The 27,145-nt window shown below is 42.5% G+C and overlaps 1 protein-coding gene across 7 annotated transcripts in view; it reads right to left on the bottom strand.

Annotated features, from left to right (window-relative positions):
• Nucleotides 1–27,145, bottom strand: part of KIF1C (kinesin family member 1C) — a 93,380-nt gene that overhangs the window by 55,822 nt on the left and 10,413 nt on the right. For all 7 annotated transcript variants that reach the window (XM_033924028.1, XM_033924027.1, XM_033924029.1 and 4 more), the window contains exons 2-5: nt 20,930–21,085; nt 4,432–4,508; nt 2,572–2,751; nt 227–292 (exon numbers count right to left, since the gene is read on the bottom strand). In XM_033924028.1, the coding sequence (XP_033779919.1) occupies nt 227–292; nt 2,572–2,751; nt 4,432–4,508; nt 20,930–21,035 (429 nt within the window). In that variant the 5' untranslated portion in view covers nt 21,036–21,085. The remainder of the gene's footprint in view (nt 1–226; nt 293–2,571; nt 2,752–4,431; nt 4,509–20,929; nt 21,086–27,145) is intronic.

The following is a 27,145-nucleotide window of genomic DNA, read 5'->3' as shown; positions in this document are numbered from 1 at the left end:
CTCCTTGTCTTCGGAGAGAAAAAAAATCCTCTTTCACGTTTTCTTTTACAACTGTCCTTGGTGAAACCGACAGCAAAAAAGCAAAATCAATCATTTATTTTGCTCTATGAGTGTTGTGTTGTTACATGGATTGGTTTTCGGTATAATTTTATATATATTTATTGATCAGTAAGCTATACATAGTCATAAATACTGCATATTTACTGTGAAAAGTGAGCAGTCTTACCTCCACTGAGAAAGAGAGGTCGGCACACTTGTTCTCACTAATTCTGGCAAACAGATCGGCACAAAGCTATAAAAAAAAAAAAAAAAAAAAAAGAATTTTATTTTGCTATTAAGACAGGAGTTTTAGCATCCCATCTCTTCAATGTAATTCTAACCATGTAGCCTTTGGTCAGAGCAACTCTATTCAATTTTCAAGTACCACAGATCCTGCATATATTTTAGGCTTCAAGTATACATCACATCCTAACTTTCACCCTTAAATACCGAGAAAATGTGGCATGAAACAAGAGTCTCTCTCCTATTCCTTCTCCAAATCCCTTCCCCTCCCTAGTTCAATGCCTCCCATTTCCTGTCTCAGTCCTTCTCTACCTCTTCGAAGATGCTATGTGCTGGCATGGGGCCTTTTAGTACAGGCCCACGTTCAAATGCTACCATGTCCTATCCTCTCCTCAACAGGAAATGCATCATGGGAGTACAACGTTTCTTTGAAGCAGCACTAGAATAGACAAGCTGACAACAGCTGCATGGGGAAGGGAAGGAGAAGCAGGATTAGGGGAGGGGACAGAAAGTGAGAAGCCAGGTCCCAGAGGGCTTAGGGAGGAGAAGGGGAAGTTTATGACTGAGGCAGGGTGGGAGAGGAAGGAAAGGAGAAATGCTGGACCTGTGGCTCGGCGTGTACAGTATATAGGTTACCTCCTTGAGGGTTGATTTTCAAATCTGATGAATAAATTTTGTGATCTGTATGCAAGTGTGTGTGTAGTAATTGCATTTCCTACCGTGTTTCCCTGAAAATAAGACAGGATCTTATATTAATTTGTGCTCCAAAAAACGCGCTAGGGCTTGTTTTCAGAGAAAGTCTTATTTTCGGGGAAACACAGTATCTATCCTCGACACTTGCCGTGTTATACCTATCCCTCCCATCCCTTTGTGCACCGGAACACCAACAACATCACCGATGACATCATCAGTGATGCAGCAGAGGGCAGGCCCTGACAGGGAAGGCCACGAAGCAGCCTGTTCAGAGCGCTGCCACCGGTTTTGAGGCCTTCAGAGGCATGTAAGGCGGTCGGTGGTGTTCCGGTGCACAAAGGGATAGGAGGGAGGGATCTTAACTAGAGCTTAGTTTTGGGTTAGGGCTTATATTAGGACCCTAACCCGAAAATCATGCTAGGGCTTATTTTCAGGGTGGGTCTTACTTTCAGGGAAACAGGGTAGCTGTGGAAACATTAGGCTTTTTGGATGCTGCACACCTGAAGAATTTTGTATTTTCCCTTTTATTTCAGCTTTATGATACAGCCACTGTAACTCCCTCCTTTACAAAAACGAACCGGCGTTTTTAGCACCGGCCATTGCAATAGGTCGGAAGCTCATAGAGCTTTGCCGGTAGCGCAGCTTTGTAAAAAAAATAGCCCAAGTTGGAAAACCTTTTCTTCACCAAAGTGTTGCCTGGGAGCCTTGATAACAGAGCACCCTCTCTAACACAGCAATAGAAGGTAACTTTTGGAAATACTACTGGTATGAATGGGACAGAACCTGTCCCTTGTACTTCTGCCAGCATTGGGACTAGATCCCCTGTAGGATTTTTAGATTAGCACTGGTAGAAAGGGGACTGAATATACTACCAGTGCCCATGCTTCAACAACTAACAGCATATGGATGTCTTTGCAATGTGGACAATTGGCCTTTGACTGCATTCTTCCAAGTTGCTATAATAGAGCCTGATCTTTGTACATGTGAAGACTCTTACCCCCTCTTCTACGAAACTGCGATAACAGTTTCTAGCACGGGGAGTCGCGCTGCTCCCGACGCTCACTGAGTTCCTATGAGCGTCGGGAGCAGCGCGGGCCATTTCATGCGACTCCCCACGCTAGAAACTGCTATCGCGGTTTCGTAGAAGAGGGGGTTAGATTATAGCGGCAATGAGATTATGCGATTCGCATTGGCAGGGCTGGGACAGAGACAATTCTTGCCAAGATTAAGCCGTCTGTTGAACCAAGAGCTCAGTAGACTAACTGGGGGGATGCACAAAAAAAACTTACCGATCGTCGCTAAACAGATCGATCGAATCGGATTCCCCGAAGCACCAAACTGTCCACCGCGTGTTTTGCCCCTCGATCCCGCCCATTTTCTGATCCGATCCGACCCATGCAAATTAGTAAAACCCCATGCAAAATAGCCAAGCGATTGATGCACTAATGTCGATTGCTCTAGACCTGTCGGTAACTGCGCAAATCGTTGGCATGAAAACTTGTTAGTGCATCGATCACTGTTTGGGAATCGGCCAACAGTGATCCAGTCGATCATACAGACTGATTTTTGTGCTTCTAGGCCTAAGGATGATAATACCCTTGGGATGATTCCTTGCTGGTCCTTTTCTTGTTTGCCCATCATGGTGTAGGATTTTCCACCTCCTGTTTGTCCATAAGCAAAGATACAGACATTATACCCTTCAAAAGAATGCAAAAGCATCTCCTCCCCAATGTCTTTATACACTTGTTGCTGTGAGGCAAAGTTTGGGTCTTCATCCTGGAAAAAAAAAGAAGCCACGGGGCAAAAATATTTTCAGAAAAACAAGAAAGGAGATATTACAACATTTAAATACCACAAAAGTATAATACAAAACTTTTGTGGCAAACAGTTATTCAATTTAGTTTCACCGATAATAAAATTAAAGCTAACAATAGACAGAGTATCATGCAAGTATAATACTCATGGAATTTACGGATGAGACCAGCCTAAAGTCTGACAAGGGCTGCTCTGGATTTTTTTATGTTAAATATTTAATCTAATGTTCTTTCTCTCTTTTTTTTTTTTTTTAATTTCATTTTTCAATAACATATCAAGTATCTACTTGTACAGAAAGGTAAAGTCAAGCCAAAAATCTATGTAATACAATACAATACTAAACAGATTATCTGCTGTCTTAATAAGAAATGTATATAAAGCTTAACTTTAACTCAAGTCCTCTAATTAAGGAAAGCAAGATGTAGAATCAGCGAGTAAATATAATATAATATTAGAAAATAAAATGAAGACTAAAGGTTGTATAGACTGAGAAGGTAATCAATGAGTACTCAAATTCCCTCTCCTTTTTTCAGAGAAGCCATTGACAAGAAGGTTGTAAGTTGGCTAGGATCAAAGAATCCATATTTTTGTGTTTGATAAATTATCACACATTTACATGGGTGACGAAGAAAAAAAGGTCGCCCCCCCAAGAGCAATATAACTCCTGGCTTTAACAACAGAAATTCACGTCGACGTTTCTCGTGACAGATCTGGAAACATTTGTATCTTGTACCCAAGAAAAGCTTTCTGTTTATTTTTAAAGAAATTCAAAATTAAAAAAAAAAAAAAAAAAGACACTACTTGCTCACCTTTAACAAATTCCACAATCATTTTCAGGGATTAAAAATAAATCAATCTAATGAAGTCACATAGGCCCCGATTCCATAAAATCCCCCTAAAGCAGTGAATCGCAAACTGTGTGCCGCGGCGAGATTGCAGGACATGGATGAAAACCAGAATTGTTCATAATTACAAATTTCTGCATGCACCGTTCGACAGATAAGAGCCTGACTGAAAGGAATAAGCCACCTGATGCATAAGAGCAGGATGGCAAGGAATACGAGTCGCCTCATATGAAACAATGGCTCCAAGGACAAGAAAAGACAGAGAAGAGAGACCTACGGAAGGTTTCCAGACAGACAAATAGTGCATACGTCTAAACCAGTGGTCTCAAACTCAAACCCTTTGCAGGGCCACCTTTTGGGTCTGTAGGTACTTGGAGGGCCTCAGAAAAAGTTGTTAATGTCTTATTAAAGAAATGACAATTTTGCATGAGGTAAAACTCTTTATAGATTATAAATCTTTCCTTTTGGCTAAGTCTTAATAATAATATTGTCATTTATGGCTAAAGAGACATATGATCAAGAAACGGTTTTATTTTACTTTTGTGATTAGGATAAACATACCGAGGGCCTCAAAATAGTACCTGGCAGGCTGTATGTGGCCCCCGGGCCGCGTGTTTTGAGACCACTGGTCTAAACCATCTGGTATTTGTAATAATCCAATTCCCCCAGTCTTACAGCTATAGTTCCTAACAAGGGTCCACAATTTCACTTGTGCTTTCGCAATTGCTTCAGATCAGGATTGTGCAGACCCTACATTACGAGCACAAAGAACTCTAAAAAAAAGAAAAATACTTACCGAGGTGTGGGACCAATAGGAATAATCGAAGGTAAAGCTCTTGAAGGCATCTTTTGGCTGTTTTGGATTGGTAATACCTGAGAAGAAAGCAAATGGATTACAAACATGTCCCCCAAATGGTTTGTAAACTGAAATAATTCTTCGAGATCTGGTTCAAATAAGCTGCTATCTGAATTGCAGGATGAACGTCAAACGGTTGCAGGACAGTGGCAAAGATGACAAAATTGCAAAAAAGCAATATTGATTTTTTTTTTTAATTCTTTATTCATTTTTAATCAATCGTGTACAGAGTAAAACCATACAATGTCTCATAAACAACACTTGGAAGATCTATCAATATAAACAACAATTATATATATATATAAACCTATAACCCACCCTCCCTCCCCAATCTTATTATTAATATACAGAAATATAACATAAACCCATCCCCCCTCGTCATCATTATCATGGTGTATAAATCAAGAGAAAAAACTGGTGTTTAATCATCACAAAAAGTTGTCAATGGCCCCCATATATTAATAAAAGTCTTATCATTTCCATTTTGTACAGCTAATGATCTTTCCATTCTAAACATGTGACATAGTGAATTCCACCAAAAGTTGAAATTAAGTCTACTACAATCCTTCCAATTGTTTGTGATTTGTTAAATGGCGACTCCACTCATAATTAATAAAAATTTATTATTAAATGATGATATCTGACTCTTTTTTCTCATAGCTGTTCCAAATAAGACCGTATCCTAAGATAATGCTACATGATTTTCCAGTAAACAATTTAATAATAATAATAACTTTATTTTTCTATACCACCACAATCTTGCGACTTCTAAGCGGTTTACATTCAAGAGAGCTGGACATTCAGCGAGTTACAATATGCAGATAGTCAGAGGAAATACAGAGTGCATCAAGTTTAAGAATGCGAAAATATAAAATATACATTTCACTAAGAAATTTCCGAGAGGACCTGTTAGAAAAAGGTCGCGAATTACCAAAAATACATCGAAAACTATAGCAGCTTTGAAAAAGTTATGCTCTAATCAGCCACTTAGATATGTTCTATAGACAGGCATATCCTGTATCTTACAACCAGAATAAGCATACTATCAAATACAGACAGGACGTGGAAGAAAAATGCTGACTTTAAAAAGCTCTTCCCCAAAATAAGAACAGTCCAAGACCATCACAGCTATTTAGAATGAATTTACTTGATCCATAAGAACATAAGAACATAAGCATTGCCTCTGCTGGGTCAGACCAGGGGTCCATCGTGCCCGGCAGTCCGCTCCCGCGGCGGCCCCCCAGGTCCATGACCTGGAAGTGTTCCCTACCTAACCTAAAATATCCATACCCCATTCGCTCAATGTCCTGTAAGGTAACTCTATCTGTACCCTGTAATCCCCTTCGCTTCCAGGAAGTCATCCAGTCCCTTTTTGAACCCCAGAATTGTACTCTGTCTTATCACCTCACCAGATGGAATAGCAGGCTAAAATAGCTCTTAATAAAAAATCAATATAATTTTCTAAGCACTTTGCATCTAACTAAACTTCTCCCTCCGTATTCGCTCTGATAGGAGATTAACAGAACCGCAAATACAGAAAACCTGCAAATAACTTTTTCATGTTATTCGCGGTTTTCTAATAAAAACCATCGTGAATATGGTGAAACCGTGACTAATATGGTGGGACACCTGGCCTGTTCCTGAAGGAGAGGCAAAACACGGTGAAGAAAGCGCTGGAATCAGCAATTTTTCTATGCAAGCTGATGTAATTGGGGGGAGGAGCCGGCAAGCTAAAACCATGAATAATCGAAACCGCGAATGCTGAAGCCACAAATACGGAGGGAGAAGTGTACAATCTTCCCTTCCATGCTCTGTTATTCTGTGAAGACTTGAACACAAGAGATACAGCATGCAAAGAAAGCCAGCTCCTCCCCCTACCCCATCAACTGCCAACTCCAGACTCCGTCTCTTCTGCCTTGCTGCACCGTATGCTTGGAACAAGCTGCCCGAATCCCTACGGCGAGCTCCGTCTCTCGCAGTGTTCAAGGCCCGTTTAAAAGTCCACCTCTTTGAGAGTGCTTTTGACTCCTAACTCCTCTCACCTTGGGCTCTGCATTCCCAACCCTCTATGTCAGTGTTCTTCAACCGCCAGTCCGGTCTGCAGAAATTTTCTGCCGATCCAGAGGGCCGGCACCTCCATCGGGCCCAAGAGATTGTTCTGTAGCCGCCGGTCCTTGGTACGATCAATCGGTGTCTTTGGGACGGCTCCCTGAGTGCACAAAGCCGTGGGAAAAGGCTCCTACCCGCGGCCTGCACCTGACCCGGAAGCCTTCTCTCTGACTTCGCAACGTCAGAGGGAAGGCTTCCAGATGAGGCGCGGGATGCGCGCGAGGAGCCGCTTCCCACAGCTTTGTGCAATGCAGCACTCAGGGAGCTGGCCCGAAGACGCCGCGTTGATTGCACTGTGGACCGGCCCAAAGATAATACCGGGGGGCAGGCCAGAAGGCAAGGCACATGGAGGGACATGGAGGGAGAGACACAACAACGGTAGGGGAAATGCTTTTATTTTTTTTATTTAGTGATTGATTTGTCTGTTTTCTTTATTTAGTGATTGATTTGTCTGTTCAGGAAGAAATGCATTTGTTTCTTTTCCTCTGGGGTTGTACTTGCAGAGTCTTGCATCTTAGGGTTTGTTTGTGAATATTAGTACTTTTAGTTTTTGGTCCTGCATTTGCATGGGGTTATCTCTTTTCTGGTAGGAATGAATGTTGAAAAGCATACAGTATGCTTTGTGTATTTTAATTTTGTGCTTAACCATTATGTATTGTTAATAAAATTGTGTTACAATTAGTACCATTATGGGGGCGGAGATTGGGTGGAGATGGGTACGACTTAGCCCAGTGTTCTTCAACTACCGGTCCACAAAATAATTATTTTATTTCCGCCGGTCCATAGGTGTCAAAAGGTTGAAGAACACTGCTCTATGTCATATCATGTTTTCTTCTTAGATTTGTGTTATCTTTGATTAGCATCTCTTGTATTTGTTTTGAAGAAAACATTGTTGACATATGCTACGGGGATTCATGTAGGGGGTTGAATAATTGTAAAATTGGTGAAGTACAGAACATCAGACATTATTGGATGTTTTATAAACTTTGTATTGTTTGAATTGTGCTTTATAATTAAAAAAAAAACGTTTGAACATATTGTATATTGTACACTTCTCCCTCCGTATTCGCTGTGATAGGGAATTAACAGGCCCACAAATACAGAAAAACCGCAAATAACTTTTTCATATGTTATTCGCTGTTTTCTATTAAAAACCATTGTGAATATAACATATAACATACCGCCATGATGAGACGACTTCTAGGCAGTTCACACTGAAGAGAGCTGGACAATCAGCGAATTACAAAATGGAAATAATAAAAGGACAACATTTTACTCAAGAGTAGACAGAGTAAGATTATTAAATTTAGTGTGTGTGACCGCGAATAACATGGTGGGAGACCCGGCCTGCTCCTGCAGGAGAGGCAAAACGCGGTGAAGAAAGTGCTGGGGACCGGGGATTTTCTCTGTGCAAGCTGACGTAGTTTGGGAGGAGGAGCCAGCGAGCTAAAAACTGCGAATAATCGAAACCGCAATTGCTGAAACCGCAAATACGGAGGGAGAAGTGTAATTCCCTCTCTTCATACTCACTACTTTAGCTCACTTTCTCTTCTGTTTGTACCTATTGTACACCACATTGACCTACCCCAAAAGTAAGCCCTAGTTAAGATCAAACCCCTGAAGCCCCCCCCCCAAAAAAAAAATGTTCCCGACACTCCCTGACTCCATCCCTGACATTAGTGCTGCCCAATTTGCTGAAAAAATTGGACTCATCGATTCAGCAACCCCCACTCCTGCTGATTTAAGAGGCCTCAGAGCGGAGGTATGTCAGTCTCAAGGTGGGAGGGTCAGTGGGGTTCTGCTGCACAGGGGGATGGGAGGGAGGGATAGAAAGATGCTGCACTTGGGGGGGGGAGAAAGAAAGAGGAAGAAATGGGGTGGAGGAAAGGAAGGGAGAGATGATTGTTCTACATGAAAAAAATAAGACATCTCCCGAAAATAAGCCCTAATGAATTTTTTGGACCCAAAATTAATATAAGACACTGTCTTATTTTCGGGGAAACACAGGTAATAATAAAAACTTGGAGACTTAAAAACTCCTATCACTATCCTTTTCCCCTTTACACATGGAATTTTTACCCATAGGGATTGCAAGGTGTTTACCACAATCATGAAGGTACCCAAGAGTGTCCTTCGCGATAGGGACTGCTGTGTCCCGAGCTGGTCTTTCATCTCATCGTTCTTGCTTCGTCTCCGACTGCGTGCTTGCAACGAGATTACTATGAAACCTGTTTCAGCCTCCCCACCTGCTGGCCCCAACAGTTGGTGTGAGAGAAACTTGAAACAGAAGCTAACCCTGTATCTTTTTCCAGCCTGTTATCCAAAGCCCTTGGCAGCGGGCCACCTGAGCTTTTCCAGGCAATTGAATGTCACGTGGCCGAGAGGCATGAGCGAGAGAGAGGAGTGTCATTTCCTAAGAGAGGGAGCTCATACTCTGGCCTTCCTTTAGACAAGACAAACTTTGTATGCTCTAAAACTAAACTAAGCTAAAACTTAGCTTTATACGCCGGGTCATCAACCAATTTGGAGCTCGACTCAGTTAACATTAAAAATTAAAGTACAGTGTTCCCCCGGTCATTTGCAGTCGGCGGTTCGCGGTCCCGGTCAATTGCAGTATTTTCTGACCGCGAGCCGCCGACCAGGAGAGGACAACTGGAGAGGCAGGACAGAGCAGCTGGAGCGCTGGCGCTGGCTTTGATACGCAGCTCCCGATCGGTAAGGCCCGACTTTAGTGCAGGAAGAGGCGGTCGGAGCATACAGCGAGTGATTTCCTTCACTCGCTGGCGCTCCGGCTGCTCTCTCCTGCCTCTCCTGCTGCCATCTCCGGTCTCCCCCCACGAAAAAGAGTTTCAAAGGCAAACTTCTCAGCTCCGCGGAAGAGAAAGAACTGAGGAGACATGCCCGGTGCATCGGGCGGGAAGGCACGCGCGCATGCGCGGCGTGGGCAACTCGAAACTTCTAAAAGTTTCGACCAGCAAGTATGCGTGCGATATGTCCGCATCGGGGCTCCGTTGGATGACGTCACCCACTAGTGAGAATACCTGCCTGCTTGTCCTGGGATAATGCCTCATTCTACCAATGCCTTTGAACCAACCTCATCAGTGATGTCACAATGGCTTCATTGTCCTATTCTTGGCTCACATAAGAAAATAAGAGTTGCCATACTAGGTCCATAAAGTCCAGTGTCCTGTTTCCAACAGTGGCCAACCCAAGTCTCAAGTACCTGGAAGAAACCCAAAGAGTAGCAACATTCCAGAGCTGAGATTGTGATGTCATAATGCCTCATTCCACCAATGCCTTTGAACCAACCTCATCAGTGATGTCACAATGGCTTCATTGTCCTATTCTTGGCTCACATAAGAAAATAAGAGTTGCCATACTAGGTCCATAAAGCCCAGTATCCTGTTTCCAACAGTGGCCAACCCAAGTCTCAAGTACCTGGAAGAAACCCAAAGAGTAGCAACATTCCAGAGCTGAGATTGTGATGTCATAATGCCTCATTCCACCAATGCCTTTGAACCAACCTCATCAGTGATGTCACAATGGCTTCATTGTCCTATTCTTGGCTCACATAAGAAAATAAGAGTTGCCATACTAGGTCCATAAAGCCCAGTATCCTGTTTCCAACAGTGGCCAACCCAAGTCTCAAGTACCTGGAAGAAACCCAAAGAGTAGCAACATTCCAGAGCTGAGATTGTGATGTCATAATGCCTCATTCCACCAATGCCTTTGAACCAACCTCATCAGTGATGTCACAATGGCTTCATTGTCCTATACTTGGCTCACATAAGAACATAGGAATTGCCACACTGGGACAGACCAAAGGTCCATCAAGCCCAATGTCCTGCTTCCAACACTGGCTAACCCAGGTCCCAAATACCTAGCTAGATCCCAAGTAGTAAAACAGATTGTATGCTGTATATCCTAGGAATAAGCAGTAGATTTTCCCAAGCCAACTTCAAATTTCAAGTTTTAATAAAATTTGATGGATCGCTTATTTGTTATTCAAAGCGATGAAGAAATCTAATGGCTCATGGACTTCCAAGTTTATTAAAATTTTGATATACCGCCTTATCCGGGATTCAAAGCGGGTTTACAGAAATTAAAATTACATAAAAAATACAGGACAATGGGCAGTAAACAAGGGCAAATATATATGACATACTGGAACGAAAGGAGATGCGGAGGAACTACAATGTTTGGATAGAAAAGAACAGAAAATGGGAAAGACAAAAAGGAGGGTGGACTTCTCTTTTTAGGAAATTATCTAAACCTTTTTTAAACCCTGCTAAGCTAACTGATTTTACCACATTCTCTGGCAACAAATTCCAGAGTTTAATACACGTTGTGTGAAGAATTATTTTATGTGGTTTGTTTTTAATATCTACTACTTAGTATGTCCAAAAATTTCTTGTACAAAAAACATTTTTGGAATGCCAATATTTATGCACAGAAAAAATTACAGTTCATGTACGGACATCATTTTTTTCCTGCTTTGACCTGTGCACAGAATTGTCACCTCCTATTCTGTCTTAAAAGTTGTGGGCACTGCAATGCTTGCAGCAAAAATAAAAGAAACTAGTTTCAAATCCTCTCAAACTCTTCCACAGAAGAATGAATAACAGAACAAGAAAACATATGTAAGCATGTACAAAAGAACATTTTACATACAACTCCATCACATTCCACCAACTCCAACAATCATCTCACAAGAAATATCCATACGGTTGAACAAGGCTTTGGCGGCGATAACCCTATATGTCGGAACAACATTTAAGTAACCAGATCAACCTCTACCCCCGTTCTTCACTAACACCTTACCAAACTCCACAAGATGAATGAGGAAGAGACAGTGTCAGTTGAATCCATTTCACATAAGCCCCCAGCTACCCCGTCCCCTTCTAAATGTTTGCGTGTTATTTGCTTTCTGTCCATCTAATTTTAGCATGTCAACTGCTTTGATCTAAGGAACTGCAGTACAGTATAATCTCGTTTTAACGGACTCGCATATAACGGACACTCGCATATAATAGACAAAAAATTTGGTCCCCAGAGCCGCTTTTAACTGTAGTTCTGTTCGGCTATAACGGCTATAATGTTTCTGGGGGCCGCACAAATGCGCAAACGCTACAGCAAAACAGAGGAGGGAGCCAGCAAGACGGTAAACACCTGGGGACAGCAGAGGAAAACACTGCATTGCCCTCGATCGGGGCCGCAGGTTGGACACCCCTGCTTTAAAACATTTTTTAGTGTTCTGGTTTTGCAATCATTTCGTGCCGTACCAATGTTTTGCTGAGTTTTGTTATTGATGTTGCAGATATGCTGGTGCAGTGACTGTTGTTCATCGATTTACGTTGTTTCAAGTTGACCTAAATAAAGTTTTTAAAAAATGCAACTCTGGGTATAACGGACTCTCGATATAACGGACCATTTTTCCAGGTCCCTTGAAGTCCGTTATAACGAGATTATACTGTAAAAGACCCCCTTAATGAAGAGGCGAGTTCCAAAACACAGAAGCTCTCTTCTGGATAAATGGCAGTTTTGTAGTTTAAGAATTCCAATCGACATAAAAGAAAATTTTTTTCACTGAATATCAACTCTCTTATGAATACACGACTTGCAGTGCAAATTTCACACATCCTATGACTATATATAAAGGCAGTCTGTTTCCAGTATGAACTCATCTTTGGGGGGAAAAAAATGTACTTAACAGATCCTAGAACTCAGCTCTTCAAACACTGACTTGTCTGCTATTTAATTCACTAAAACAATATTATCCAAGATTTACACTCAAACTGAGAAATCAAAATAGGGTCTTGAGAAAGCAATACGATAAAAACGGTAGGGAGAACGAGAGGGCACTCTCTAAAACTGAAAGGGGATAGATTCCGTACAAACATAAGGAAGTTCTTCACCCAGAGAGTGGTAGAAAACTGGAACGCTCTTCAGGAGGCTGTTATAGGGGAAAACACCCTCCAGGGATTCAAGACAAAATAGATAAAGAGAGGTTGTTCACCCTCTCCAAGGTAGGGAGAACGAGAGGAGACTCTCTAAAGTTAAAAGGGGATAGATTCCGTACAAATGTAAGGAAGTTCTTCTTCACCCAGAGAGTGGTAGAAAACTGGAACGCTCTTCCGGAGTCTGTCATAGGGGAAAACACCCTCCAGGGATTCAAGACAAAGTTAGACAAGTTTCTGCTGAACCAGAACGTACGCCGGTAGGGCTAGTCTCAGTTAGGGCGCTGGTCTTTGACCAGAGGGCCGCCGCGTGAGCGGACCACTGGTCTGACCCAGCAGCGGCAATTCTTATGTTCTTAATATCAATTATAATAAGGAATTAAAACAATAGAAAAAAATATAAAAATAACCTAACATATAAAGATGAAGATAAAGATATAAAAAATATAATGATGAATAGCCACACTCTGCCTACTTAGCTGTTTTCCTTATATTAAATGTGTTTTGCTTATAGGGTGGGATTGGGATGGGGAGATGGTTTTTGCATTGTCTTGTTGAGTTCTTTAGTCTCCGTGCAGAAACTCCGCAGATGACTATCTTATCTTTAGTTTTGAACAAGTTTTGTACATGCTCTGACTGTTGTATTTAATTTGTACGTGTCTTTGTTAAAATAAAATAAAAAATAATTTTTTTAAAAAAAAAGTGTTTTGCTTAAGGGGAGGTACTGTCGGCCAGATAACGGGGACTAGATCACTGAATGATTTTTATTTCTTTTTGAATGATTATCTTCTTGGTTGTATCTAGATATATCCCGCGTAGGAAAATTAGGACCATCCCTCCCCTTTAGAACCACAGAACATCCCCGCTCAGAGTTTCAAGTTCCCTCCAATCCTTCCGCAAACACCTGAAAACTTGGCTCTTTTCAAAATCTAACACCTCCCGCTCTTTGGTTCTTTATCTTCCTAGCTCCTTTCCTATAACCCTTCATTGTAGCTCCTTTTCAACCTAACCCTGTAAACCATGCCGAGCTCTACGCTTGTGGAGATGGCGCGGTATACAAACCCAAGGTTTAGTTTAGTTTAGATATTCTTGAATTTGTTATATAATTTGTAACAAATGAATAAAAATTAAAAAAAAATTTTTAAACCCCCCCCAAAAAAACCTAACAAACCAAGAAAAGTAAAATCAGGAACAAAAATATAGCAAGGAAAAAAAAAAGTTCCTGTATGTGTCATGCCAGGAGACATTACTGCAGGGCAGTCAGCCTAGCATTCTAATCATAGCTCCAATACTTGTGGCTTCCAAGTTGTTCTAGGGGCTGTTTCACCACTGCCAATGATACGGCAAACAGTATGACAAGGTCATGTTATCGAGCTCAGGCTAAACGTTTAAGCTTTGCTCAGTTTCTTCCAGCCACACCCCACAAAAGCCCACACGGACCCCTCTCTCACCTGATCCCTTTGCTCACTTCTCCCCCCCCCCCACCCTGGAAGTCTCCCAAAGATCTGAAGAACCAGCCAGCAGCTGTCAGGATTCTTGCACCAACCTTTCTACCAGAAGAGCTAAATTTAGTTTCAAGCACGAGGGACAGGAAGAAGGCAGCTTTTATATCTCAATAGGAATTTAGTTCTGAGAATTCCCAATACTGGAAAGCACTGTGTTGAACTTTCACCCTCTCTCCCCAATTATATCGGCCTTTTACTGAAATACATGCATCTCCCTATATTTTTTTTTCTTTCCAATGGAATGCTGCAAATCAGAACGGGATGATTCATCATAGTCATTTGACTGTAGCTGCGCCGAATCATCCTCTCCATGTCACCGTCAGTGTCTCTTCTCCTCTCCGCCCCAGTGTCGTAGTAAGGGGGAGTGGAGGGGTGGGGGTCACTCCCCAGGTGCTGTCTTGTTAGGGGCGTAGATGCCTCTCCTCCTCTCGGTCTCCCTCCCCCCCCCACAATACATCTTGAAAAGTTTGTCAGTGCGAGCAGCTCCTCTTGCTCGTGCCGGCCTTGGCTCCCTTCCGATGTAACTTCCTAGTGGTGGGACCAAGACATCATGTCAGAGGGGAGCCAAGACAAGCGGGAGCGGGAGATGAAAGACGCTGCTCACGCCAGCAAACTTTCCAAGAGGTATATAGTGGTGTGGTGGAACTCAAGAAGCAGGGAAGAGTAAGGGGCATCCCTAGTTTGGGGGGGAGTGTGGGGGAAGTATTGGCTCCCCAAATGAGGTCAGGTGCTACTATGATGCACCTGAGCTGATAGCTAGGTGTAGGAAGATTCATCGTGGCCAATTCGGCACTGAAATGCCTACGTTTGACTGTGTTGAACTGGCCGCTTGAAACTGCCACGCTGAATCATCCTAGAAACATAGAAACACGATGGCAGATAAAGGCCAAATGGCCCATCTTGTCTGCCCATCCGCAGTAACCATTATCTCTTTCTCTCTCCGAGAGATCCCATGTGCCTATCCCAGGCCCTCTTGAATTCAGACACAGTCTCTTGTCTCCACCACCTCTTCTGGGAGACTGTTCCATGCATCTAACACCCTTTTTGTAAAAAAACTATTTCCTTAGATTACTCCGGAGCCTATCACCTCTTAACTTCATCCTATGCCCTCTCATTCCAGAGTTTCCTTTCAAATGAAAGAGACTTGACTCATGCGCATTTACATTACATAGGTATTTAAACATCTCCTTCATATCTCCCCTCTCCCGCCTTTCCTCCAAAGTATACAGATTGAGATCTTTAAGTCTGTCCCCATACGCCTTATCACAAAGACCACACACCATTTTAGTAGCCTTCCTCTGGACCGACTACATCCTTTTTATATCTTTTTGAAAGTGTGGCCTCCAGAATTGTATACAATATTCTAAATGAGGTCTCACCAAAGTCTTATACAGGGGCATCAATACCTCCTTTTTCCTACTGGTCATACCTCTCCCTATGCAACCTAGCCGTCACCTTTTCAACCTGTTTGGCCACCTTAAGATCATCATATACAATCACACCCAAGTCCCGCTCTTCTGTCGTGCACATAAGCTCTTCACTCCCTAATCTGTATCGTTCCCTTGTGTTTTTGCAGCCCAAATGCATGACCTTGCATTTCTTAGCATTAAATTTTAGCTGCCAAATTTCAGACCATTTTCAAGCTTCATCAGGTCTTTCTTCATGTTATTCACACCATCCGGCATGTCTACTCCCATTGCAGATTTTGGTATCATCGGCAAAGAGGCAAATCTTACCTGACAACCCTTCAGCAATATCGTTTATAAAAATGTTAAAAAGAACAGGCCCAAGAACAGAACCTTGAGACACGCCACTGGTAACATCCCTTTCCTCAGAGTGATCTCCATTAATCACTACCCTCTGTCAACTTCCACTCAACTAGTTCTTGACCCAGCCCGTCACTTTGGGACCCATCCCGAGGGCACTCAGTTTATTTATTAGACGTCTGTGTGGAACACTATCAAAGGCTTTGCTAAAATCTGAATATACCACATCTAGCACACATCCTTCTATCCAATTCTCTGGTCACCCAGTCAAAGAAATTACCACGCAACGTCATAGGGGGAGGAATGCAGTCAGCTCCGATCCTGGATGCCTGGGAACAGCTCATCCTGCACTCAAGTCCACTGTGAACAGAACCTGGGATGAGCTGCTCAAGCCCATTGTGGATGAACCTGGGAGACTATTGCTCCCAAGGGTACAGACCCTGAGCTCTGAGAACTACTGCTTTAGACTAGCCACAAAGGAATCCTGTGAGGCATGTGCCCGTGGGCTACAGACCTTGGCCCTGAGAGTCTGTATCTTCTCGCAGCCAGAGATGCCCCGGGGTGATTGGGATCCTCTGCAGCACTGAAAGCCTCAGACCGGATAATTAAAAAACCCTGAAAATAATAAAAATTAAACTTGAGCAGAACAGACAGGCTTCCTATTCGCTTGTAGAGAGAAAGACTGAGGGGGTGGAGGGTCATCCCAGAGTAATGGGAAGTGAAGAAAAAAACAAACAACTTTGGGTTCTCTACAACCCTCGCAGCTAATGAGGTTTTAACTGCTGGTCAAGACTACCAGTCCTACTGCACAAGAATGGGTGGGGGTGTGTTGGAGTAGGTACGGGGGTACCCCTAAAACAAAAGTCAAGCTGCATTGAAGTGAGGGAAAAACCAAATAAGATGATGAGAGGAGGAAGGGACCGAGAAAGAAGAGATGGTCTAAGAGGAAAGAAAATGTAGGGTGTGCACAGATTTATTGGGGAAGAGGACTGGCTGAGAGGGGGAGAATATGTGTTGTATAGATGGACCAGGATGGGTTGGAAGGCATAACATGAGCATGGTAGAGATCAGTGTTTCTCAATCCAGTCCTGGAGTACCCCCCTTGCCAGTCAGGTTTTCAGGATATCCTCTTCATTTGCATGCACTGTCTCCATTATATGCATATTCATTGTGGATATCCTGAAAACCTGACTTGCAAGAGGGTACTCCAGGCCTGGGTTGAGAAACACTGGTATAGATGGTCTGGGAGCAGGATAGTAAATTGTGGCAATGAATTGGGGTTGGGGGGGGCATTTATTTTACCCACAAGTCCTCCCTGTGCGTTACAACCCACCTTGTTTTAATTTCCTTGGTATTTATTTATTTTAAAAATTTCTATACCATCTATTGCAGGGGTAGGGAACTCTGGTCCTCGAGAGCCGTATTCCAGTCGGGTTTTCAGGATTTCCCCAATGAATATGCATTGAAAGCAGTGCATGCAAATAGATCTCATGCATATTCATTGGGGAAATCCTGAAAACCCGACTGGAATACGGCTCTCGAGGACCGGAGTTCCCTACCCCTGGTCTATAGCCTAAACAGTTTACAAAATCTTACATAAGTTTTAAGACAATATAAAAAAACAAATAAACGTAACTACAGTAACACCTTGGTTTGCGAGCATAATTCGTCCTGAAAACATGCTTGTAATCTAAAACACTGATATAAATCAAAGCGAATTTCCCCATAAGAAAGATTGGAGACTTCACAACCCCAAAACTTTAATACAAAATGCTGTATGTACTCGTATTGCAAGACCTCGCTCGTTTAGAACAACCACTACACTCCCGCAGCGTCAGAGAGAGAAGAGCCATCGGCTCAGTTGTGATGATGTGACGCGTGTATACTGTATGTACACGTATTGCAAGACTTTGCCTGTTTAGAATAGTCACTACACTCCCGCAGCGTCAGAGAAAGAAGAACCATCGGCTCAGTTGTGATGATGTGACACGTGTATACTGTATGTACTCGTATTGCGAGACTTCGCTCGTTTAGAACAGTCACTACACTCCTGCAGCGTCCGAGAGAGAAGAACCATCGGCTCAGTTGTGATGATGTGACGCGTGTATACTGTATGTACACGTATTGCAAGACTTTGCCTGTTTAGAACAGTCACTACACTCCCGCAGCGTCAGAGAAAGAAGAACCATCGGCTCAGTTGTGATGATGTGACACGTGTATACTGTATGTACTCATATTGCAAGACCTCGCTCATTTAGAACAGTCACTATGCTCCCGCAGCGTCCGAGAGAGAAGAGCCATCGGCTCAGTTGTGATGATGTGACGCGTGTATACTGTATGTACTCGTATTGCGAGACTTCGCTTGTTTAGAACAGTCACTACACTCCCGCAGCGTCCGAGAGAGAAGAACCATCGGCTCAGTTGTGATGATGTGATAAGTGAATACCGTATGTACTTGTAATAATAATAAAAACTTTATTTTTTTTATACACCGCACTACCACAAATAGTTCAGAGCGGTTTACGGAGGAACAGACTGCACAGTATACAGACCTTGCTTGCATATCAAGTTAAAATTTAATAAAATGTTTTGCAAAACACTTGCATACCAAGTTACTTGCAATCCAAGGTTTTACTGTAATCAGATCCTCCGAAAATCAGCAATCAGGACAAAATCAATGCCTAAAAAAAAAAAAAAAAAGGCTTTTACAAACAATTGTGTTTTGAGTCGTTTCTAAAATGCAACTCTATTACCACACTTCCGGATCTGCCCCACAAGTGAGTTCCACAATTTTACCCCCTGCACGGCAAAAGGACATTGCGCTAGTTTCTACGTTTCTGGAATACGGCTCTCGAGGACCGGAGTTCCCTACCCCTGCAATAGATGGTATAGAAATTTTTTAAATAAATTAATACCAAGGAAATTAAAACATGGCTGTAAACGCACAGGGAGGACTTGCGTGTTCTACGTGTTTTTTGGTAATTTGTGGCGCGTTGAGCATAGTAACATAGTAGATGGCGGCAGATAAAGACCCGAATAGTCCATCCAGTCTGTCCAACCTGATTCAATTTAAATTTTTACATTTTTTCTTCTTAGCTATTTCTGGGCAAGAATCCAAAGCTTTACAACTAATACAAAATACTGCAATAAAACTTATCCATAAAGTAGGCAGATACGACCATATCACCCCTCTTTTAAAAGAAGCACACTGGCTCCCTATTACTCACCGCATCACCTTTAAAATTATCTTACTATCCTTTAAAATAAAACTTTCTCATCTGCCCTCATTCCTTGATAAACTTCTCATTCCCTACTGTTCCTCACGCACTTTGAGATCAACTGATCAAAAACTTCTTTTTATCCCCTCTATCAAAGACTTCTATAATACACGTAAAGTAAATTTCGCAGTAACTGCCCCTACCCTCTGGAATTCCCTGCCACAGCTACTCCGCGACGAATCACGACTCGACAAATTTAAGACAGATTTAAAAACTTTTTTATTTCGTGATGCTTTCGCTAACACCTAGAGCCATCATTCCTTTTTTTTTTTTTTAATTTTTTTTTTCTATTTATCAATAATAACCGCTTTCTTTAAAGCGTCCCTCTCCATTATGTTTTATCCTAACCCTACTATCTCCATTTTTCTTCTCAAATATGTAACTTCACCCTCCCTTCCCCTCTATCCTCACTGTCTAGTTCGTCTGGTAATGTTATTTGTATATACACAATACCTTTTTTTAGTTTCTTTTAGCTTCTCTTTCTTTTAAATATACTGTTAACCGGCCAGATATTAACTTGATGGTTGGTATATCAAAATTAATAAAACTTGAAACTTGAAAACTTTACCCGGTACTGTGCTTGGGTTCCAACTGCCGAAATCTCCGTTAAAACCTACTCCAGCCCATCTACACCCTCCCAGCCATTGAAGCCCTCCCCAGCCCATCCTCCACCAAACGGCCATACACAGACACAGACCGTGCAAGTCTGCCCAGTAACTGGCCTTAGTTCAATATTTAATATTATTTTCTGATTCTAAATCCTCTGTGTTCATCCCACGCTTCTTTGAACTCAGTCACAGTTTTCTTCTCCACCACCTCTCTCTCTCTTTCTTTGTCTTTCTCTCTCTCTCTCTTTCTTTCTTTGTCTTTCTCTCTCTCTCTCTTTCTTTCTTTGTCTTTCTCTCTCTTTCTCTTTCTTTCTTTGTCTTTCTCTCTCTCTCTCTTTCTTTCTTTGTCTTTCTCTCTCTTTCTCTTTCTTTCTTTGTCTTTCTCTCTTTCTCTCTTTCTTTCTTTGTCTTTCTCTCTCTTTCTCTTTCTTTCTTTGTCTTTCTCTCTCTCTCTCTTTCTTTGTCTTTCTCTCTCTCTCTCTTTCTTTCTTTGTCTTTCTCTCTCTCTCTCTTTCTTTCTTTGTCTTTCTCTCTCTTTCTCTCTCTTTCTTTGTCTTTCTCTCTTTCTCTCTTTCTTTCTTTGTCTTTCTCTCTCTTTCTCTTTCTTTCTTTGTCTTTCTCTCTCTCTCTCTTTCTTTCTTTGTCTTTCTCTCTCTTTCTCTTTCTTTCTTTGTCTTTCTCTCTCTCTCTCTTTCTTTCTTTGTCTTTCTCTCTCTTTCTCTATTTCTTTCTTTGTCTTTTTCTTCCTTTCTCTTTCTGTCTCTTTTTGTTTCTCTCTCTCATAGTAACATATAGTAGATGACGGCAGATAAAGACCCGAATGGTCCATCCAGTCTGCCCAACCTGATTCAATTTAAATTTTTTTTCTTCTTAGCTATTTCTGGGCGAGAATCCAAAGCTTTACCAGGTACTGTGCTTTGGTTCCAACTGCCGAAATCTCTGTTAAGACTTACTCCAGCCCATCTACACCCTCCCAGCCATTGAAGCCCTCCCCTGCCCATCCTCCACCAAACGGCCATACACAGACACAGACCGTGCAAGTCTGCCCAGTACTGGCCTTAGCTCAATATTTAATATTATTTTCTGATTCTAGACCCTTTGTGTTCATCCCACACGCTTCTTCTCTTGCCTCTTGTTCTGCTTTCCTTTTCCTGCTGCCTTTGCAGCCCACGAACAAGGACCGTCAGATGCTCAGCCGCTAGATCCGGTACTTACACGTAGAGCTCCCTTGCATCTGAATCACGCACTTGGCATCTCTGTTGATTTCTCGTGAGTTGAAGGGCCGTACCCTCACTGCCACTTTCACAGAAGCTCCCGTCATCTTTGGATCATTGCAGATCAGCCTCTGCTGCAAACTGTTCCTAAAATGGTCTGTAAAGGGAAAAAAAAATAAATAAATAGAGTCCTCGGTGCAAAAGCAATTAGACACAATTATACCCAAGCTGCACTGACGGCCCATGAAAAGCTGGCCCTGGCAACCAACCTTACAGCCAGGACTATCGCAATTACTACGGGCTCCTTTTACTAAGCCGCGCTAGGGCATTAACGCACGGAATAGAACGCGCTAAATTGCCCCGCGCGCTAGACGGTAACGCCAGCATTGAGCTGGCGTTAGTTCTAGCCGCGTAGCGCGGGATTAGCGCACGCTAATCTGCTGCGTGCCCTCTAAACGCTAACGCAGCTTAGTAAAAGGAGCCCTAATTTTGCTTCTCATTGACATGTAATACATTCATTCGATCATTTATTTTTTTTTTTAAATGTATATTCCGCTACATCCACAGTTCTGAGCAGATTCCATCAAATATACATAAACGTGACATTTTATTAAATTTTTCAAAGTTGATACAAACATAAAAAAAAGAGAGGAAATCGTATCAAGCACAGCAAATGACACAAAATGTAAAACAGATTGTTCCTCTTGTATGAATTAAACAGATACAAAGGATTGTAAGTGGGGGGATCAGATCGGCAGGACGTATAATTAGACGATTTTCGGAACAAAAAAAAAATTTGGACGTATTTTTCGAAAATGTGTCCTAAGCTATTTTTTTTTAACTTTGGACGACTTGCGACTTGGACGGAAACGGACTCGGACGTCCCTTTCGATTATGCCCCTCTCGGTGAACAAATATTGGTCTCCTTTACGCACCTAAGGCGTCTTTTACTAAGGCGTGCCAGCCGATTTAGCGTGCGTTAAACGCCAACGCATCCGTAGAATATAACGGGCACGTTAGCATTTGGTACTTGCTAATATTTAGCGCGTGCTAAATCGGCTGGCACGCCTTAGTAAAAGACGCCTTAGGTGCGTAAAGGAGACCAATATTTGTTCACCGAGAGGGGCATAATCGAAAGGGACGTCTGAGTCCGTTTTCGTCCAAGTCGCAAGTCGTCCAAAGTTAAAAAAAATAGCTTAGGACACATTTTCGAAAAATACGTCCAAATTTTTTTTTGTTCCGAAAATCGTCTAATTCTACGTCCTGCCGATCTGATCGTCCAAGTCGCTAAATCGTCCATCTTTATACCACATTTTTGTCCAACTTTTCGGCCAAGTCAAAAATGCCCAGAACAAGCCCTGTTGGACGTGGGAGGGGTCTGCAAAGTGATGGACTGAACACCCAGACATGGCACCTAATGGGGTACCTTACAGGGCACTGCTGTGAACTTCACAAAAAGGGTGCCATGTCTTCATCTCACTACAACTCCCTTATAGGCCATGGTGAGCCCCCCAAACCACCTCCAGAATCCTCTAGATCCACTTATCTGCCACCCCAATAGCCCTTATGGCTGCAGGAGTCACTTATATGCTAGCAAAAAAGGGTTTGGGGGATGTATAGGGGAGTGCACGTTTCAATATCAATGCAGTGATTACAGGGGCTTATGGGCATGGGTCCTCCTCTCTATGGATCCCTAACCCACCCCCAAGACGGCTTAAGACGCCTCTGTGCAACACGACTAGGCTTTCCTATGCCAGGAGGCCAGGTGATGATGTTCTGGAGGGGGGGGGGTGTCGGTGATCACTGGGGTAGTGTGTGGGGGTCTGTATTATGTTTGCAGTGCTTATCTGGTAAATTTAGGTGGGATTTTGTGACTTAGACCATGTTTTAAATGGTCTAAGTCACAACGTCCAAGTTCCGTCAATCCTGTGCTTTATAACTTTCGGTTATATATGCAGTACGACTAAGTCTGAGCCTGCCCACGTCCCGCCCAAATCCCGCCCTCGATACTCCTCCTGACAAGCCCCATTTAGCTATGGTCGTTCAGCGGCACTATGGAGGCTTAGGTCGTTTATAAATACGTCCAAAACCCGGTTCACATATCGGCACTTGGACGTTTTTGACCGATGATCGTCCAAGTGCCGACTTAGGCCGGTTTTTGGACGTTTTTCTCTTTCAATTACGAGCCCCTGAGTGTATAGATCCCATACGTTCTGCTAAGGCTAATTCACCTTTTTGATGGTGTCAAACTAAGTTTCACCAAAGATGGGTTTGAAGTAGATTAGAGGATTTTCAATTGGAAAGAATAAGTTTCTGTATATCAAAGAGCTTTTCATTTGATTCAAGAAGAGAAATAGCAGGTGACTGAGACTTAAGAATCACTATTGATAATGAAAAGATTGCATTCCAAATGAAAAATCCTCTTTAATACAGACCAAATTTCTAGCCAGTAGGAATGAACCAACAAACATTTATAAATCATATGCGGTAGGGAATCTGGTTGAGTTTAAACACACACAAACAAATTGCAACAAACCACATACAAAACTCATAAAAAATTTTCATTCTACACCAAGCTTTACAAACCCATGGTAAACTAAAAGCCTACCTACAAAAAAATTAACAGACCTACTTATATTCTCTCTCGAATAACGTTTTCACACCTCTCCTGAATTGCGTCGCAGTAAACAACTGCTCGATTTCAAACTGGGAATAAATTCCACAAAACAGACTGTCAAGTTCTTTACTTGTCTCACCAAATTCAGTGACGGCGTCATCCGATTCTCAGATCCCAATGCCCTCTTTGGCTGGCAACTAGAGAACAACGAGCTTCAAACTGCAGGACGGTTGTCTTTCAAAACTTTCAAGATCAAACTCAAAGCCTTGAACGCAACTCGCCGGGCAACATGGGGGTCAACGTTAAATACCGCGCTGTGATTTTCAGTTCAACGCCTGCACGTGACTTTTTAGCAAGAGACAAAGCAGCTCGGGAGTGTTCTTGCTCTACCTGACGTCAGCAGACAAGTAATTGTCTAAGGATATGAGCAAACTCTTTGATGATAGCATTTAAACAAATAGCACATACCAAGCCTCGTCTTCATTGCAGTCTGAACAGAAGTGATTATAGTCAATTAAACTGAGCCACACACAAATGCTAAGTGAGGGAGGAAAAGGATCACGTGTGTGTGTGTTTGTTTCCAAGTGGCCAATACAAGCCACAAGTACCTAGCAAGATACTTTCCTTTTACAAAATTATCCAAAGCTTTTTTAAACTCTGCTAAGCTAACTGCCACCTGAGTTTATTACACGTTAAGTGAAGAAATAGTTTCTCTGGTTTGTAGCTCTCTAAAATTGCACTGTAAGGAAATCTCTACCACATAGCATCATTTCTCAAACAGTACCAGCTCTCTTCCATTGTACTGTAACCCCCTCCCCCCCAAAAAAAAAACAAAAAACCTGTATGGCAATGTACCACTAACAGCATCCTATACTATTCTAAATTGCATCTATTTAAATTGCATTGTAAGTCACCTTGAACCTATTTAGGCACGGTGCGATTCAAAATCTCAGATTAGATTAAATTTACTATTTAGGAGAGTGACACGGGGCAAACATTCATCCCCATTCCCTCTCCGCAACAAAAGATTTTTCCCATTCGCACCCGGTTCACACAGTGAAGTGCGTTTTGTAATCCCATCCCCTCACCATCCCCGCAGTCTTAATTTTCTTCCCCGCATCTCCTCGCTTAAAGCAGAAAGGAAGATTTTATGTTATTCTAGGCTAGCTTAATACACCACCAATCTTTTCTGTAAATTAGAATACACCTGTTAGATGTCTCTCTAAGAAAAATAAAGTCAATGCACATTCAATGCTAGCCTTTTTCATACACACACACACCCTCACCCAGAATGGAATAAGTAATCACAAACTAAAATCAGAAGTTTGTAGACAAAAGTTAAACTGAACTGCCAAGAAGCCAGACTCTGCATACACTGCAACACCACAGAATGAGAAAGTTATGCATGTCCCCTAATACTGTGCAAAATATCAACAAAAAGAAAATGAAAAAAGCTGACAAATAAATCATCACTTTACAAATTAACAAATAGAAATAAAACAAATAATAAAAAGTAAAATAATACCATTTTATTGGACTAATATATTTTTCAATTAGCTTTCAGAGGCCAAAACCTCTTTCCTCAGGTCAGTACAGTATTCTGTTAAACTCAGAGTATCCTGTCCTGATCTGAGGAAGGGGGTTTTGGTCTCCAAAGGTTAGTCAAAAAATGTATTAAAATTAGTGCAATAAAAAGATTGCCCTATTTCCATTTTCTACATTTATCAACACAGCTACAATACTACTTCAGATAGATTGTGAGCCCATCGGGACAGAGAGGGAAAATGCTTGAAGTACCTGTATGTAAACCGCTTTGAGTGTGGTTGTAACTACAAACTACAAACAGGCAGTATACAAGTCCCAATCCCTTTCCCTTTATCCTAAAGTAAAAGAAAAAATTATTTTTCTACCTTTGTCATCTCCGGTTTCTACTTTCCTCATCTTCTCTTCACTCTCTTCCTTTCATCCAGCATCTTCCTTCTTTTTCTGCCCCTTTCATCCACTATTCACCCTCTACCTTCTATCAATTGTCTGTCCTCGCCCCCCTTGAATATGGCATTTGCCCTCTTTCTATGCCCTTTCCATAAACTATCTGCCCCTCTCCCTTTTTACCTTCTCTCCATTTTTATATCTTCCTATCTTCCACTCCCCCCCATGCCCTGGCATCACTCTCCTTTCTTTACTTCCTTCCCATCTCATCCCACCCCATTCCATGATCTGGCATCTCTGTCCTTTCCCCTCCATCTCTGCCTCCCTTCCTCTACCCCATCCCTATGTCTGGTATTTCTATCCTCTCCCCCCCATGGTTTGGCATCTGTCCTTTCCTCCCTCCAGGTCTGGTATCTGTCTCCTTCCCTTCCATATCTTCCTCCCTCATGCTCTTGCATCTCTTTTCTCTTCTCCACTCCTTCTATCTTTCCCTCATCCTCCCTCTCCATGCTTTAGCCTCTGGCATCTCTTCCCTCCCCTCTCCTTCCCCATGGTCTGGCATAGCTCTCTTCTCCTTTCCCTTGTTTTCTTTCTCCCTCCCCCTCCCCAATTTGGCAGTTTCCAGACATTGCTGAGGGAAAGCACTGGCTCAGCTCCCGTGGTCCTGCCTCTCTCTTCAAGTTGAACAGGTCCCCAGAAGTGGCAGCAATTTCCACACGCTGCCTGCCACTGACACCTAAGCTTCCCCTCTGCCATGAAACAGGAAGTTTACAGCCGAGGGGAAGCTTCCGGGTCAGCAGCAGGCAGCGTGTGGAAATTGCTGCTGCTTCCGGGAATCTGTTCAACTTGAAGAGAGGGCAGGACTGCAAGAGCTGAGCCGGTAAGTATGGGGACTCGGGAAGGGATTCCCCTTTCCCGCAGCACTACTGCGGAATGGGGTGGTTGATCGCTGGAATAGTCTTCCACTTCAGGTTATTGAGACCAGCAGCGTGCCTGATTTTAAGGCCAAATGGGATAGACACGTGGGATCTATTCACAGAGAAAGGTAGGGGAGGGTCATTGGGGTGGGCAGACTAGATGGGCCGTGGCCCTTATCTGCCGTCTATTTCTATGTTTCTAATGGTCTACTAATACCATGGCAGTCCCGGGGGATTTCTTAAAGTTCCCTTGTTACCGTGGTAATCATTCCCATGTCACTCTCTACTTAGTAATTTCATTGCATGCCCCCCCTAGTCCTAGTATTTTTGGAAAGAGTAAACAAGCGATTCACATCTACCCTATACTATACTCTGTATTTTATAGACCTCTATCATATCTCCCCTGAGCCATTTCTTCTTCAAGCTAAAGAGCCCTAGCCGCTTTAGCCTTTCTTTATAGGGAAGTTATTCTATCCCCTTTAACATCCTATCCCCTTTATCATCGCCCTTCTCTGTACCTTTTCTAATTCCGCTCTATCTTTTTTGAGACGCGGTGACCAAAACTTGCGATACAAAGGCATTAAAACATTCTCATTTTTGTTTTCCCATTCCTTTGCTTTCTTAGCCGCCACTGCTAAGAGGGTTTCAGTTATCAACGAAGACACCTACATTATTTTCCAGGGCGGCGACTTCTAATGTGGAACCTTGCATCATGTAACTGTAGTTAGGGTTCCTCTTTCCTGCATGCATTACT

Source organism: Geotrypetes seraphini, chromosome 16 (assembly GCF_902459505.1).
Source record: "Geotrypetes seraphini chromosome 16, aGeoSer1.1, whole genome shotgun sequence".
Lineage (NCBI taxonomy): Eukaryota > Metazoa > Chordata > Amphibia > Gymnophiona > Dermophiidae > Geotrypetes > Geotrypetes seraphini.
The sequence above is the reverse complement of the archived record's forward strand: the minus strand, read 5'-3'. Positions and strand labels throughout refer to the sequence as shown.